This window comes from Phymastichus coffea, unplaced genomic scaffold (genome assembly GCF_024137745.1).
Source record: "Phymastichus coffea isolate CEN01 unplaced genomic scaffold, Cenicafe_Pcof_1.1 PCOF00021, whole genome shotgun sequence".
NCBI lineage: Eukaryota > Metazoa > Arthropoda > Insecta > Hymenoptera > Eulophidae > Phymastichus > Phymastichus coffea.
In genome coordinates, this window is record NW_026706832.1 from 546,459 (window position 1) to 563,206 (window position 16,748).

The window sequence follows — 16,748 nt, forward strand, 5'->3', positions numbered from 1 at the left end:
GGATAAAGCTAATTCAAATTCCATCATGATTTTTGACGATATAGCCACTGAAAAGCAGGACAACGTGAGAGCATTCTTCTGTATGGGAAGACATGAAAAGGTAGATAGTTTCTATCTCTGTCAATCATACGCTCGCATACCGAAGCATCTCATTCGAGATAATGTGAATTTACTAGTTTTGTTTCGACAAGATGACGTGAATATTAAACATATTTATAACGATCATGTTAACTCAGATATGACTTTTGAGAAGTTTAAAGTAATTTGATTAAAATGTTGGAGAGACGATAATCATGGATTTATAGTTATTGATAGAGATAGACCAATCAATCATGGACGGTATAGAAAAGGATTCGATTCTTTTGCTATAAATATAACGGAGTGAACGAATGGAGATTATTTAACATTAGAAATTGCAAGCGTCAACATGGCTAATTTTGAAAAAGAAAAGAAGATGCTCGAGCAATTATCTGAGGCTCGTGATTCCATCAGACGTAAGTATCAACTAATAAAACGGGACAAAGCTGATTTAGAAAATACATTGAATGAAACTTTTAAACCTATGGTTGATCCATTGAAGAAACTTGTGGAGGTAGCTATTGATAAAACTAACGATAATACTGAACAGGAAACGAACAAGGAGAAGAAAATTACGTTCGATAAAGTTTTCAAGTCAAAAACAACAGCTGACACTCCCTATAAATCTCGATATTTCAATAGTACTGTTAATGACTAAAATTCAACATTACATCCGCTTGATTCTACATTTGAATCCGCTATGTCTATTACTGATGATGGTGATGAAGACGAATTTAGTAAGTCTAGTGAATCAACACTTGATAGAACCGCAATAAATTTAGACAATGTTAGTTCAAAACAACAAAAACAGCTATTAGATGACTCGATTGTAGGAAACTATATTCGACTATTGCATGAACCGCAACAGAAAAGTAATTTAGACAAGACATTTGGCGTTCGCTTGCATGAAAATACATGTCATAGGCAATTCTCCAATTTCTTTCCAAAACGATAATGTGACTGTGAATGATAAAGCAATTCAGCAAGACGCCTGGATTAATGGAACTTCTCTTTCGTAAAGAACCTAATTCTAAATTAATCAATTCATCAGATATTGAAAATTATATGAAAATTCTTGAAATCACTAACGCTCATCGTAAGAGATATGAAACAAATGGAGAATATCGCAATAAGCATGTAAATAAATTCAAAAAGTATATTGGTCCAAATTTATCTTTAAGTGGTAGTGCTAAGAAGCGAAAATTGACTATTGATGGAAGAGGTCTTTTTCCTAACTATAAAATAGCAAGAAAAGGAACATAATTTCAATATGTATATTGGGATAATCCAAACGAGCTCGTTGATCGATTGAGATTGCTTATCGCCGAACAAACCGCTGGTAATCCCAGTCATATTAATGAAATTCATTCAATCATTGAAGAATTACGTGAAGCTGGCTATATATATTAAGAGAATCCTAAATATTCCTCAGTAATCAAATGAGTGTTGATGTGTTTGGACGTATATTGAATAAAAAGGAGGGTAATCGAGGACCTCCTGGTGTAGGGTATAAAATTACTAAAGACAGACAATACGACATTGATAACAAAAGAATTTCTAATATAGCCGATCCTCAGGAGAGTAACGATGCTGTAAACTTACGAACGTTGCAACAAACTATTATAGCTAACGTTACTACGCTTACGAGTATGATAAATGATCTCTCAAAATCATTGGATACAATAAGATTAGAATTAGTAAAGCATCAACTAATTCTTACTCAGTTAGAAAAAGATAATATTAGTAATCATAAAAAGAAAGAGAAAGAGAAAGAGATAGAAAAAACTATTGGACCGTTTGACATTTTAAAAACTATTGGACCGTTTGAAATTAAAAAAAAAAACTTTAAAATGAAACATCAAAGAGTGGTGCATGAGTTACACAAACCAGCACGTCGAAACTATCCTCGTCGAAAAGTCGATATACGCGGAATAGATGAGACGTGGCAAGCTGATCTTGTTGAGATGCAAAACTATTCTAGAGAGAATAAAGGTTTTCGCTATCTATTAACTATTATAGATATGTTCTCTAAATATACTTGGGGAGTTCCAGTAAAACAGAAAACTGCTACAGATGTCACTAACGCAATGGAGTCTGTATTAAAAAAGGAACGCATTCCTAAAAATCTCCAAGTGGATAGAGGCAAAGAGTTCTACAATACAAATTTTCAAAGTTTAATGAAAAAATATAAAATAAACCTTTATTCTACTTATAGCAATCTTAAAGCATCAATTTGTGAACGTTTCAATCGAACACTAAAAAATATTATGAAAAAATTCAGTTTAATAGGAAATTATAAGTGGATTGACTTTCTCCCCAGTTTAATAGAATCTTATAATAATCAAAAACATCGTACAATAAATATGAAGCCTAAAGACGTGACTAAAGAAAATGAAATGCAGGTCTTGACACGATTCTCTTACGATCATCGTCTTTTCAAAAAACCGAAATTCCAGGTAGGAGATAAAGTGCGAGTAAGCAAGTCTAAACACGTTTTTGAAAAAGGATATACGCCTAATTGGTCTACAGAAATTTTTACTATTCATCGTATTTCGAGAACTAAACCTGTAACATATCACCTACTAGATTATCAAGAAAATCCCATTGTTGGAGGTTTTTATGAGCAAGAACTACAGAAAGCTATGTATCCTGATATTTATCTTGTAGAAAAAATTCTCAGAAGACGGGGTAATGAAGTCCATTTAAAATGGCTTGGCTTTGATAATACTCACAATTCTTGGATAAATAAGGAGACTATACAACAATGAATTACAAATATAAATTTATATGTATCTAGCTTGTATTTAAATAAATAATTGTTTTCATTTATAAATATTACATTGTTTTTTTTATTTTAAGGATAAGAGCCCCAACCTTCGCTCTTACCTGTGAGGTACTTCCATTTTTTATATTCGACACTAGTGAGTCCATTAAGACAAGTCGAAACCTGCTTTAATATAAACACTAATGACTCATTTACCTCTCCAGAAAATAAATTTATATAATACAATCTTTATTGAGATCTAATAAGATATACAAATATCGTAATGGAATAATGAAATATAATAGTATAAATGTTAGAGGTAGCTCACCCCCTCAAGGGATTTTTTTTTTGAAAATGCCGGAACAGGTCAACTTTATTTTTGATTATTGTGCATAAAACAATTAATTTTGTCAAGATTTAACAGATTTTGGAATGTGTATAGTGAAAAAAATGGTCATCAAATATAGTTTTTCATTAATAAAAAACGGGGGTTACGAGTCTGATGACTAAAAACAATGCATAAATATGTGCTTTTCAATAACAAGTGTTACCCACTTTGTTTCAGTAAAAAATTACGAATTGTATTCGAGAAATTAAAAAAAATTTGTTTTTAGCGGTGAACTTCAAGGGTGGGTTTCACCCCTTAAATGGGCTTATGGGCACGTATAAAAAAATACGTGTCGAATATTTTTTGATGTTCTACAACATATCACAATTTCAAGAAAATCGGTGAGGTACACCTCGGGTACCTTCCTTGTCAGAGAAAAATTTCACTTTTTTGGATGATTTAATAAAAAAAAAGAATATTTTTTTTATATCAATTAAAAAAAATTTTTTATTAATATAAATATATCTTATTCTACATGATCTTAAAAATACATGTTATTCTACAAATTATCTACTTAAAAAAAATCACTATAGATATCTTTCAACGACTGCATCGCTCTCTTCCCAATCCATGCAACAACTATCGATGTAAAAATTTTTCATTAATTTAACGTTTCGATATATACATATAATTATGTATTTGCCGTTATAATTAGAGCACACAGTAACTGATTTTAATTTTTCGAAAGGTGAATAGCCCCAATCATTCAAGTCTAAAACTTTGAGGCTATGTCGTTCTTACACTCTTTTTTTAGATCTTTGGAGACGAAAATTTTTGTGACATCTTTGAGTGTATTTATGATGATGAATTTATGCTCTTTGTATTCAAAATCGCCATGGTGCCATGCTAATCCATCATAATAAAGTAGTATCGCTAACTTTTTCACGACATGTGTTTTACCACACATCATAAAGCCTTGCATATTCACTAAGTACATCATTGTGATAGGAAGCTACTACTGAGCTGCTTAAGGAATGAGTTAATTCTTTAATACCCCTCCGCCCCTCTTCAATAAGTTTCTTCACATCTCCATTTATCGAATTATACTGAAAGATGCGATCGTGCAAGATAAGACGATATGCTGTAGTTCCTTCAGGAATATGTTTTCTGGTTTCCAACTCCAAGGGCACATACTGGAGCAGTCTTCAATGACTCGTTTTGTTTTCACCAGTCAATCACTATGAGTGGCATATAAATTTTATATTCGAGTTTTGTTTGAGCATCTGTTCGGCATATTTACCGTAGTATACGTTTTGAAAATTGGCATACATATCGTACAACATTGCGTACTAGTTTTTACTGAAATCAATGTTAAGATTGCCATATGGATACATTCAGAGTTGAGGTATACATGTTACAATGATCAAATATACTAAATAGGATGTTACAATGATCAAATATACTAGCGTTAGAGCTTGGATAAATTTTTTGATTAGTTTGAAAGGCTAAGATGACGTAGCGTGGTTTCTCCAATGGATTTGTCGTTTCAATTGTCCAGATGTGATTTGTGTTCATAAGCAGCGCTGGATATTCGTACAGCTCCCAACTTCAAAAACTCGTTGAAATAATTTGCCTTTTTTAAATAAATCATTTGCTTTCTAGAAAGTCGAGTAGACGTATTTTCTTTGCATTCGATGCATTTACATAGGGCATATACCATTTGAGATTGAGATTGAGATATCAATATTTATCCATTTGGCATTTTCCGCAATCAAAGTTTGATTTGGAGTGTGAGATAATCAGTTCTTCACAGCTTTTGTGCGTCCAACGTTCTTACATTTATCTATTTCTATAGCGTTCAGCTCATACCTAATCTTTTCAAACAAATGACATTATCAACAAAATTGATATTGGTTAACAAAGTGTTATGTTTGCTACATAATCGTCCACAAATGTGTAACGAACTGCGAAATGGTAAAAGACACAAAACTTGATGTTGAATTAATATACGAATCTCGTCACTATATTTGAACGATGAATTGGTGTAAGGTTAAGTAAGGTGACGTTGTATTTTTAAGAAAAAATATTTATTTATTTATCAATATTTATGTTGTCCCCTTCAAAGTAATCCCCCTCAGATATAATACATTTATGCCAACGGTTTTTCTAATCCTCAAAGCACTTCTCATAAGTACTTTTCGGTATAGCCTTGAGCTCTTCCAGCGATGCAGTCTTTATCTTTTCAATTGTTGCAAATCTCCGTCCTTTCATAGGTCTCTTTAGTTTTGGGAGCAAGAAAAAGTCACATGGTGCCAAATCCGGTGAAATGGTGGCTGAGGCATGATTGTGGTGTTGTTTTTGGCCAAAAAATCTCTCACAAGGAAAGATGAGTGAGCAGGGGCATTATCGTGATGCAAAAGCCATGAATAGTTTTTCCACAATTCTGGGCGTTTTCTTCGTATTGCTTCTCGCAAACGGCGCATAACTTCAAGATAATACTATTTATTGACCGTACGTCCATATGGTAAGAACTCCTGATGCACCACGCCATGGTAATCGAAGAAAACAGTGAGCAAAACTTTGACATTTGATCGAACTTGGCGTGCGTTTTTCGGTCTTGGCTTAACTGGGCTCTTCCATTGGAACGATTGGACTTTGGTTTCGATATCATAACCATATACCCATGAATCGTCACCAGTTATGACCCTTTTGAATAAATCTGGGTCGTCGTTGACGTCATTCAAAAGTTCTTGAGCGATGCTCATGCGACGGTTCTTTTGGTCAAAATTTAGCACTTTCGGAACAAACTTCGCTGACACACGTCTCATGCCCAAAATGTTAGAAAAAATTTCATGGCACGAGCCAATTGATATGCCAACTTCATCAGCAACTTCTCTAATAGTGATTCGGCGATTTTCCAGAACAATTTTCTTCACTGCTTGAACGTTTTCATCAGTTGTTGACGTGCTTGGGCGTCCAGAGCGAGGCTCATCATTGGCATCTTCCCGGCCATCTTGGAAGAGTTTGTACCACTTGCAAACATTTTTTTTACTCAGAACAGTTTTACCGTATGCCACCGTCAACATTTCAAGTGTTTCGGAGTATAAAAGATAATCGAAAGTACGTTGCCCGTGAAATTTGAAAAGTCACCTTACTTTTTGAACATACCTCGTATTTTTAGAATGTTCTTCATTATTCCGTTGAAAGCAACAAAAAAAAATTAGACAATTTATTTTCCACCGAGAACTACTCTTAGCCCAAAACTGTTTAGGAACTTTATGCTTTGACGTGTTAAAGCTTTCGCTTTCCGATGACGATTGATGACTGGAGTTTGCCGTATTGACTTTTCCAATTTCAATCGAGAACTGATGGTGGGTTTGCATTTTTCAGTGCTTATATAGCCCTTACCACTCTTTGAATCGTAAACATTTCCCATCATACGCTTTTGAGGTGTAATCTGATGGTTGTGTCTTCACCGAAAATTAATTAAATTTCCATCTTGATTGACGATACATAATTGCAAATAATCTACAGACTTTTTCGTAAATCACGTGAGAGGTAATTTCAATAATTTTATATCAAGGCTGTATACTGCTGGAAAAATTTCGTGAATATCGTGAACAGAGTTTCCGTTCACGTAAGCACCAGCGGTTATGTTACACTGGACTCTCACAGCGTTCACCTTGAGAATACTGACAGGAAAATCAGAGTTGTGATAAACGTTTACCTCTAATATACGTTGTGAAAACTCAACAATCGTCCAATAGAATTCTACGGACGAAAATCAACAAGTTCAGAACATTCGATTGTACAATGCAAGGTGTTGTTTGGTTTCAAACATAATGTTATATTATTATCAGTGCGGAGACGCGGCACAGCTCTGCGAAGAAATTTATCAATGTCGTCGATCTCGTAGGTCCCGACAGGTATGTTGACAACTTGATTTGCGACGTAAAATTTACTATTATGTACATCAATATTAGGTATCCAATTGAATAATAGAAACTCGACTGAATCCAACTTGTAATATTTCTGCTGTGATAGTTCAATTGGTGGAAAATAGTGAGCTTCCATCAGTGATGAATTACCTGAGGGAATCAGAGATAATGAATCCACCATGATTGTTCAAACATGACTACCATTTTTTTCACACTGCCTTTACTTCTATACCAATATCTATATAATAACACAAACATTAAACAAAAATTACAGCATATATAAGTATGCTTGACATCTGTTCGTATTATATTTCATCTCGATATCACCAAGATTGGTTATAACTGATACGTGATAATATGGTCCAGAACTCGTCATGAACCTAAGTCATTTCTCATGAAGACTCCGCGAAAATTTGGTATATTCAAAATTTTTGCATACTTCATCAAGTCAGTGTTTGTGTGAGCTCTATCTGGTAAATTTATTTCGAACTTTTTTTTCAAACCTGATCTCAGATAAGGTTTGAGATACAAGCCTTTTCCCAGAGTAATGGCCTCTATCGTTTTGTTGTGCCTCTTTTTCTCTTCCAATTGCTGTTTTGCAGACTTTGCATCGTTCACAGCTTTTGCGATTCCTGCGGCGCCGCCAGTTAGAGCATCAGTTGCACTCAAGCCTGCAAAAAGTGGTATGAGAAAGGGCAAAGCTCCACATATCTTCCTTGATATTGACAGAATTCGTAGAACGTTGATGTTTGCTTTTCCACCAGCTTTTTTAACGATTGTACGAGCTTTCTTCAGAGCAAAACCGATGACTTTGCGTGCACATTTACCCTTGGACCATTTGAATGTGGCCGCTTTGATCACGGTTTTCAAAATAACTGATTTTTTAGTTTTCTTGCGTCCTTTTGACTTGATTTTTTCCTTCTTCTTGAGACCCATACCAAACTTTGATTTTAATTCCACGGCGTTAGGTACAGCACGAGTAGCTATTTCTCACCGAAACTAGAATCCTTAGGCACGACTCTATTAAACGCTTTTTCAGCTAAAACTTTGTCTGCAATATTTGTAGCCTGTATATTTTCTTGATTTTTCGAGTATGCTATATTGTGTTGCTTGCAAGCTCCGTCGATAGGGTTGATACCTGGATTACCGCAGGCTGAACGTGTATCTTCGTTCCTGTTCCAGATATTGTTAGCCTGTAATACGGAGCTCGAATGGGAGTTTATTGATAATATCATTGACTAATCCTCCTCCTTTCTTTGCTCTTTGTCGTTTGCATATGATTGTCACCTTGATCAAGTCCAACATACGACTAACGTTTGAAACTATAAAAACAATATACCTATTTTTATATGGTCAGTTATCTTCCGAACTTTGTCTCGTGAGTATGAATTTCAAAATACAAACTGTGAAACTTAACGTAGAAAATGTTGACGTCATCGTGCGGGAAGGTAAGCAACTAAAGCGTCATGCAGATTTACTGTCAAATAGCATCAGAGCTACTTTTTGTGGTTCGTCCAACTGTGGTAAGACCAACAGTCTTTTGCCGCTTATCGCTCATCTCAATGGTGTTAAATTCGAAAATGTTTACGTACGAGTATAGTCGAAATTTCTCAATCAGCCAAAGTATAAATTAATGGAAGTGATGTGAAAGCCGATAGATGGAGTGAAGTATTTTTCCGTTCAAGGAGCACGAATCCGTGATCGATCCCGAGCATGCATTGACTAATGCAATTATGATATTCGACGACATCGCCTGTGAGAAACAGAACAATGTACGTTCTTTCTTTTGTATGGGCAGACATAAGAGCGTCGGCTGTTTCTATCTCTCGCAAACGTACGCGCGTATTCCTAAGCATCTCGTGAGAGATAACGTCAATTTATTGGCAATTTTTCGACAAGACGGAGCAAATATGAAACATATATACGACGATCATGTGAATTCAGATATGACTTACAATTAATTTAAAGAACTTTGTGCAAAATACTGGTTAGATGATAAATATGGGTTTTTAATGATCAACAGAGATAGAGCTATAAACTGTAGAAGATTTCGGAAGGGTTTTGATTGTTTTGTTATAAATATATCAGGATAGTAATACAGTATGCAGTCTCTGAACAATCGTTGAAGCGTCAACATGGCTTATTATTAATGGAAAAAATATGTGCTTATATACTTATATAAATTACGTATACTAAGATGATCCGAATGAACTGGTTGATCATCTTCGATTGTTAGTGGCTGAATAATCAGCTAGTAACAATAATCATACCAACGAAATTCATTCAATAATCGATCTTTGCTGTCCCCCTAGTATTATGTTCAAGCTCACGAGTGAGCACCATTACGATCTAGAAAATAAAAGTTCTCCGCGATAGGTAAGAGACGTTATAAATTGGGAAATTGTGGAAAAGATCGTTCAGATGGAAACCAAATCTACGAGAGACATAATCGCACGATTGAAGAGTGATCTTGAGGATTTGAATGCAATTATCAAAGAAGAATTACCACGAATAAAGTCAAGTGCTCAAAATTTATAAAACAGTAGATTAGATGATAGCGGTGGCCATGGAGGAGTTACACAAACCAACGAGACGTAATTATCCAAGATAAATTTACGGCGATCAAGGTATAGATGAAACGTGGCAAGCCGATCTCATCGATATGCAGGCCTATTCTAGACAAAATCGCGGCTACAATTGGCTTCTGACGATAATTGATAATTTTTCCAAGCACGCATGGACTGTGCCAGTGAAAAGTAAAACCGGCCGCGATGTGACAGCGGCCATGAAATCTATTTTAGCGACAATAGACTGCCATAGAATCTCCATACGGATAGAGGCAAGGAATTATACAATGTAGATTTTATAGCTTTTATGAAAAAATATAATATTAATCTATACTCTACCTATAGCTTACTCAAAGCTTCGATATGCGAACAATTTAATCGCACGTTAAATGACGCTATATGGAAAAAGGTTAGTTTCCGTGGGAGCTATAAATGGTTGGACATACTACCAGAGCTCACAACTGCTTACAATAATCGCAAACACAGTTCAAGTATGACAAAATTTTGTATGAGACGTTGAAAGAAGAAAAAGAAAGTCCAAGTTCAAAGTTGGTGATAAAATCAGAGCAAGCAAAGCGAAGTAAATATTTGAAAAAGGATATACACCAAATTGGTCAATGGAAATGTTTACTAAAATCTAACTACTTATCATTTGAAAGATTATCAAAATCAGCCTATCCTAATTGGCTTCTACGAATAGGAACTTAAGAAAACTAATATCCTAATATTTATCTAGTAGTAAAAGTTATTAAAAGATGTAGTAATCAAGTTATGGTTAGGATTTGATTCACATTATATTTGGAGAAACATAACCAAATTGTAAAAAGGAAACTATGTAAATTTAAGAATTAATAAATAAACACATATTTGATTTGAAATATAAAAAAAACTTTTTTTTTTTCTTACACGTACATTGATACCTATTTATGCAGTTGTAAAGTCTATACAGCCATCACCTTTTTAAATAAAAAATAATTTAAGTTTATTAGTATAATCTGCCATATCGTTCAGCAGCTTTTCATTTACGATCAATGCAGTCGATACTTTGTTTGGTAGAAACAGCCGAAACTCATCGTTCATTTCAACTACGACTTTTACACCGAATCGTCTTTAAACTCGTTCCAGTCTTGTGATATACGAGGTGTGATCAAAAAGTAAGGTGAATTTTGAAATTTAGCGGGCTACGTCCGTTCGATCTTCAACTTTTTTATTTGGTTATGTCGGTACACTCGTATAGAACATACGTTCCAAATTTCAGCTTTGTAGTATGTTTGGTTTGTTTGTGAGAGGCATCAAGGTTAGAAGTGTTTTGCGTGCTCCACGATTTGCTGCTGTCTAAAAACATGGATCAAAGAGTTTGCATTAAATTTTGTGTGAAAAATGAAATCAAATGTTCCAAAACACTTGAAATGCTGAAAGTGGCATACGGTGAGTCTACTTTAAGCCAAAAAAATGTTTACAAGTGGTATAAACTCTTCCAAGAAGGCCGAGAAGACACCGACGACGAACCTCGTTCTGGACGCCCCAGCACATCAACAACTGATAAGAATGTTGAAAAAGTGAAGAAAATAGTATTGGGAAATCGTCGAATTACCATTAGAGAAATTGCTGATGATATTGGCATCTCATTTGGTTCGTGCCAATCAATTTTGACGAGTGTTTTAGACATGAGATGTGTGTCAGCGAAGTTTGTTCCGAAATTGCTCAATTTCGACCAAAAGAAACGTCGCATGAGCATCGCCCAAGAGCTACTGAATGACGTCAACGATGATCCAGATTTACTCAACAGGGTTATAACAGGTGACGAAACATGGGTATACGGTTATGACGTCGAGACTAAGACTCAATCGTTCCAGTGGAGGCATTCTGGATCACCAAGACCAAAAAAAGCACGCCAAGTTCGATCAAATGTAAAGGTTTTGCTTACAGTTTTCTTCGACTGCAGGGGAGTGGTGCATCGTGAGTTCTTGCCACAGGGTAGAACAGTAAATAAGGAATATTACCTGCAAGTTATGCGCAATTTGCGCGAAGCAATCTGCCAGAAACGTCCGAATTTGTGGAAAAATAAAAATTGGCTTTTGCACCATGATAACGCCCCTGCTCACACATCGTTGCTTGTGCGCGAATTTTTGGCTAAAACCAACACAGTAACGATGCCACAGGCACCGTATTCCCCAGATCTGGCCCCCTGTGACTTCTTCTTGTTCCCAAAACTGAAGAGGCCCATGAAAGGACGGCGTTTTGCCACGATTGAGGAGATAAAGACGGCATCGAAGGATGAACTAAACAAGATCACAAAAAATGATTTTTTGAAATGCTTTGAGGATTGGAAAAAGCGTTGGCACAAGTGCATTATATCCGAGGGGGATTACTTTGAAGGAGATAAAATAAAAATTGATGAATAAATAAATATTTTTTGAGAAAAATAAAAATTCACCTTACTTTTTGATCACACCTCGTATATACTTGGATACTGTTTCCAATTGATGAATCTTCTTAGTGGGTTCGAATTGATGATAATCTATATCATTCAGGTGCGCAAGATCCATCTATAAAAAAAGTGACATTTAAACTCAGTTGACTTAAAACAAAAAAAATTCATCAAATCACAATTACCTCAAGTAATTTTAATAGCGTAACTTTTTTTTTATTTTATGGAGAAAACGAGTTTCCAGTAACTTTCTTTTCCTTGGAGCAAGTTGACTAAGAATGAAATAAGAAGACTGCTGCTATTGCTGCTCACTACTTGTCGTTGTAGGTATCTTTTTCTCGACGAGAATGAGTTCTGTAGCCTCGAATTCTAATTGATATAACCCGTTCCAACTCCAGTAATTTTGGGCAGCTCGACGGCAGCGGTGATTGGCGGCTCGACGTTAGTTGGCGGCTCGACGGTAGTTGGCTGTTCGACGGCGGTTAGCGGCTCAACTGAGAACATTTCCAACGCTTCTATCCTCTCCCTTTCCACCAAATGGAATGCCGTTATGTTCCCAAGGAAGTGTATTGATGGTTCCAGATAGCAAGAAGCGTTTAATGTCATGGGCACTGAATGCGATCTTTGTCTCTCGCTGTATAAGTGATGATGACGTAATCTAATAAACTTTTGTTGTCGGCTTAGAGTCAAATTTTCTAGGAGACATTTTACATATTCATCGAATGTAATTGTAGCATTCAATACAAAATTCTTTATCCCTTTTGCCTTCATTATTGGGTTTTTATTCTAAGCTATGACGCTATACTTTATGATTCTGAATCCAACAAACACAAGCATAAGCATTCCACCGTTCTCTTCTTTCATATTACTAACCCCTTTCTTCTTGGCTCTTGGAATATTGTACTAATTTGGTTCTGGAAAATCCGATATATCGAATTCATATGATACGAAGAGTCCAGTCCGAGTCTTGCTCTTGAAATTCTTCCGTGCTCTTCCTAATACGTTCTAAAACATTTTCAGTGAACTACTTTTCTATATCTGTAGTTGGTTATATCGGTGACATCTTAGTATTGAAATGCTTCAAATCGAGCGTTTCATCGTAATTATTTTCAATTAACTTGAACAGATATTTCTTTATTAAAATAAAATTTAACATACAATATAAAATAGTAAATTAAAAGAGAAAAAATAGTACACATACGTGTTTGAAAAGTAATAGGTACTTTATTAAAAAAAAGAACAAATATACGCATAATAAGCATAAAAACACTTGGTACTACTTTAGCGGCATATTAAACATTCGTGAATTTTTGTTAGACATTCCTTGCATACAGCGATATGTCCAGAAGGTGAAAAGAGTACAGCGATCATAGCATCCAAATATATTTTACATCTAGTGATTTCAAGTTGACCCAAAATATTGACTATATATTGTTGCGAATGTTCAATTCTTTCGTTAATTTTTTTCTTCTTCTCATTCTGTTTGTCAACTCTCTTCCCACTTTGTTGCTGCCCAGTGAGGAGAATCCGATAACGCTGCAAAAATCATTTTCATGGAGTCGAGACGAATCTATATCGTTTGTACGTCCGCAGTTAGCTTTTCTATTTCTCGTTCCAGTTTCAGTGATGTATACATTTTTTGGTATACTATACTAACATAAATAATATTATGTTCAATAATATGCAGATCAGCATTTTCAATTATAATACACTAGAGCGAATTTACTCTTTTCAAAGAGTTCATCTAACTCAACTATTCATTTTAACTAATAGTGATATGTATTTGTTGCCAATTATACTGACTGGAATATAGGATGGCACTATAAGGATTTAGCTGGTACATAAAGGCTTGAACTTGTCTCATTTATGGCTTTGAAAGAGTTTGGACAATTACATCTATAAAAGGTTCCAATAATGTAGCCATTGGTTAAAACGAAGGTCGTGTAATGGTAAAAGTTGGTTGTGAAGAACCAGCTGTGTCTATGGATTCTCTTGGTAAACTTATCACATATGCAATAACTTTCATGTTTCATTGTAAGGATCATTAAGCTTATAAAATTTTTTATGTATATAGGTGGCAAAATTGTATAGGCAAAACACAGTGAAATTTAGCAGGTCAATTTGAAAGTACTTGGAGAAGAAGCTCAGGAAGGTGAAAAGTTATCATTAACTGTCAAAGACATGAGTGCTTGTGAATTATATCCACAAACAATTCATCACAATCCTAAAGGAAGATTCATCGTAGTTTGTGATAATAATTTATTATTTATACTTTTATAGGCTTGAGAAACAAGGCTTTTGGACAGGCTTTTGAAGTTGTCTGGGTTGCAGATTCGAGTCAGTATGCTGTCAGAGTTTATCATGCCGATATTAAACTGAGCCAATATCTGAAGGAGTTAGTTCTATATATTAATCGCTATAACTTCTATATTAAGTTGATAAATACAGTAGAATTCGTTTTTTTTTTATTTTAGGTATTAGCTTTGTTCAAAGATTATAGATTAATCACTACGGTCTTCAGTAATTGTATACAAAGTGGATCACTTCAGGCTATTGTTATTTTCTGAATATGGACCAATGAATTAGAATCTTTCACATCTAATTTTGTGAAAAATTCATACACATGTATGTATTGAATCATTTACAAAAGCAGATGCATATAATAGAGTACAAGGGAGAATGTTAATTTGCTATTCTCACAAGAAAAAATATGCAATTTTAGGTAAAAACTCTGAAAATATGTCTGAAGCATGTGTAGTTGATTATTGTAATAAAGATTAAATGTTTTTAATTTTAAAGGCCACACAGAATTACAAAATGTAAAAGACCATTGTCTTTTATTATGGTATTTATATGGTATTTGGTTTGGATAGTATAGAAGCTTGCAAACTAAATGAATTTTTCATAGCTAATTGTATACAATGGCGTTAAGACTGTATTAAGAATGGATTAAGAATTAAGCTTGAATTAAGAATTAATCGCTGTAATTTATATTTCTGTTTTGAAACTGAAGAATGAATTGAAAAAATATTTACCGGGAATGATTCTGTACTGACGAAATTTTGACTTCAAAAACTAAATTTAATTGAAGATTTTCTGTACTCATGGATAATATAAAGTAAGTTAAGGTTTTCGTTATATGAATGTTGATTCTTTCTGGCATTGTTTTATAAACCATACTACTGTTGTAGAGTGAGTTTTGGAAAAAATGATCTAGAAATTCATGCAACTGCTAGTTATATTACAGAACAAATAAATGCTGACAAACCATTTTTAATATCCATTTGTCTAAAGGTCTATGAAGTTCCAACTTTGAGAACTATTGTCAATGTTATTCAAAAGCTGGATCTCAAGAGTCCATAAAATAAGCACCATATTTGGTCAGTTAGAAATAGGCCCACCTCGCAGTGATAAAACAAAATACTGCACTGAAATGGGAAAATTTTTTGAGAGTTTGCGTAAAAAAGTAGCAATCATAAATATTGGTGAGTTAGTATTTCTAGCTTACCATTAACTACTTTTTGCTATACTACTTGAGACATATATTTGTTTTTTTTTGTTAAGATCCAGCCAATGAAAATATGGAGCATAAGCTAGTAGTAGATATTTCTGAATTAGTTATACATGAAGAAGTTATAAAAACTTTAAAACTTGGACCTAATGGAGCTTTGGTATATTATATTGACTTTTTTGAGAAAAATATTGAATGGTTGATTAGAAAAGTTCTTAATTTAAAAAAACCACTACCTTTTGATTGATTACCCAGGACAGGTAATGAACAAATATTATTTCAGTTTATTTCTTGGAATTTAAAACTATGATTTTATTCTTTGAATTACTATGATAGGTTGAACTATATATTCACCATGAATCTATGAACAAAATTACTGAGAAATTGTCTACAAATTTAGTAAGACTTTGTTGAGTTAGTTTAATGGATTTACATCATTGTAGTAATCCAGGTGAAATGCCTTTTCATTGCATGAATATTTATGTATTAATAGATATTAAATATTTATTATTATTTACAGGATAGTATCATTCTTCATTGATGGTTTGTACGATACTCATGGATAATTTGATAACGCAAAGTGTAAATTGTTATAAAATAAATGAAAGATTTTGCAATTATTACTGAATGTATACTTCCTTTACAGCAGTCAGATGAGAAATATAAATTATTAATCTGCTTTGATGAAACTAAAGAATATCTTCATTTTAAAGAAGTTGTTGATATATTTTGAAAAGATTTAAAGTAGAACTACCAGAAGATTGGAATGTTATAGCTGATGTAAGACTTCAATGCTTTAAATAAGTGATGCATCCACAGGCTGGGTTTACAATTAGATTACAGATGCAATTATATTTACATCTTCTTAATCTCGTAAAAAATAGTTCAATGTGCCACATTCATTCATCGCTAACGAAAAATCTAAAATTTTAGTAATTCCATCGGACATTAATGTGTTCTTGATATCATTTTTCACAGACAAAATAGACTGTAAATTCTCTGCATCATATCTCATTGCAAACAAGTATAATGGTGTTTCTCCGTTAACATTTTTAATAGTAATAGCAGCATCAGATTACAGCAAAATGAAAAGGAGTCTACCCTAACCACGATTGAGCATTGTTTTTCCTT

At 34.0% G+C, this 16,748-nt stretch overlaps 2 protein-coding genes across 3 annotated transcripts in view; both read left to right on the plus strand.

The window, feature by feature from the left end:
• LOC131675425 (aromatic-L-amino-acid decarboxylase-like) overlaps positions 1-16,748 on the plus strand; it is a 1,116,730-nt gene that overhangs the window by 37,946 nt on the left and 1,062,036 nt on the right. The gene's annotated exons all lie outside the window — the stretch shown is intronic.
• Positions 14,053-16,350, plus strand: LOC131675432 (uncharacterized). Its single transcript, XM_058954411.1, is given in 8 exon segments — positions 14,053-14,101; positions 14,387-14,501; positions 15,449-15,591; positions 15,671-15,840; positions 15,842-15,877; positions 15,954-16,068; positions 16,138-16,199; positions 16,264-16,350. Coding segments are annotated over 8 exon segments (777 nt in total).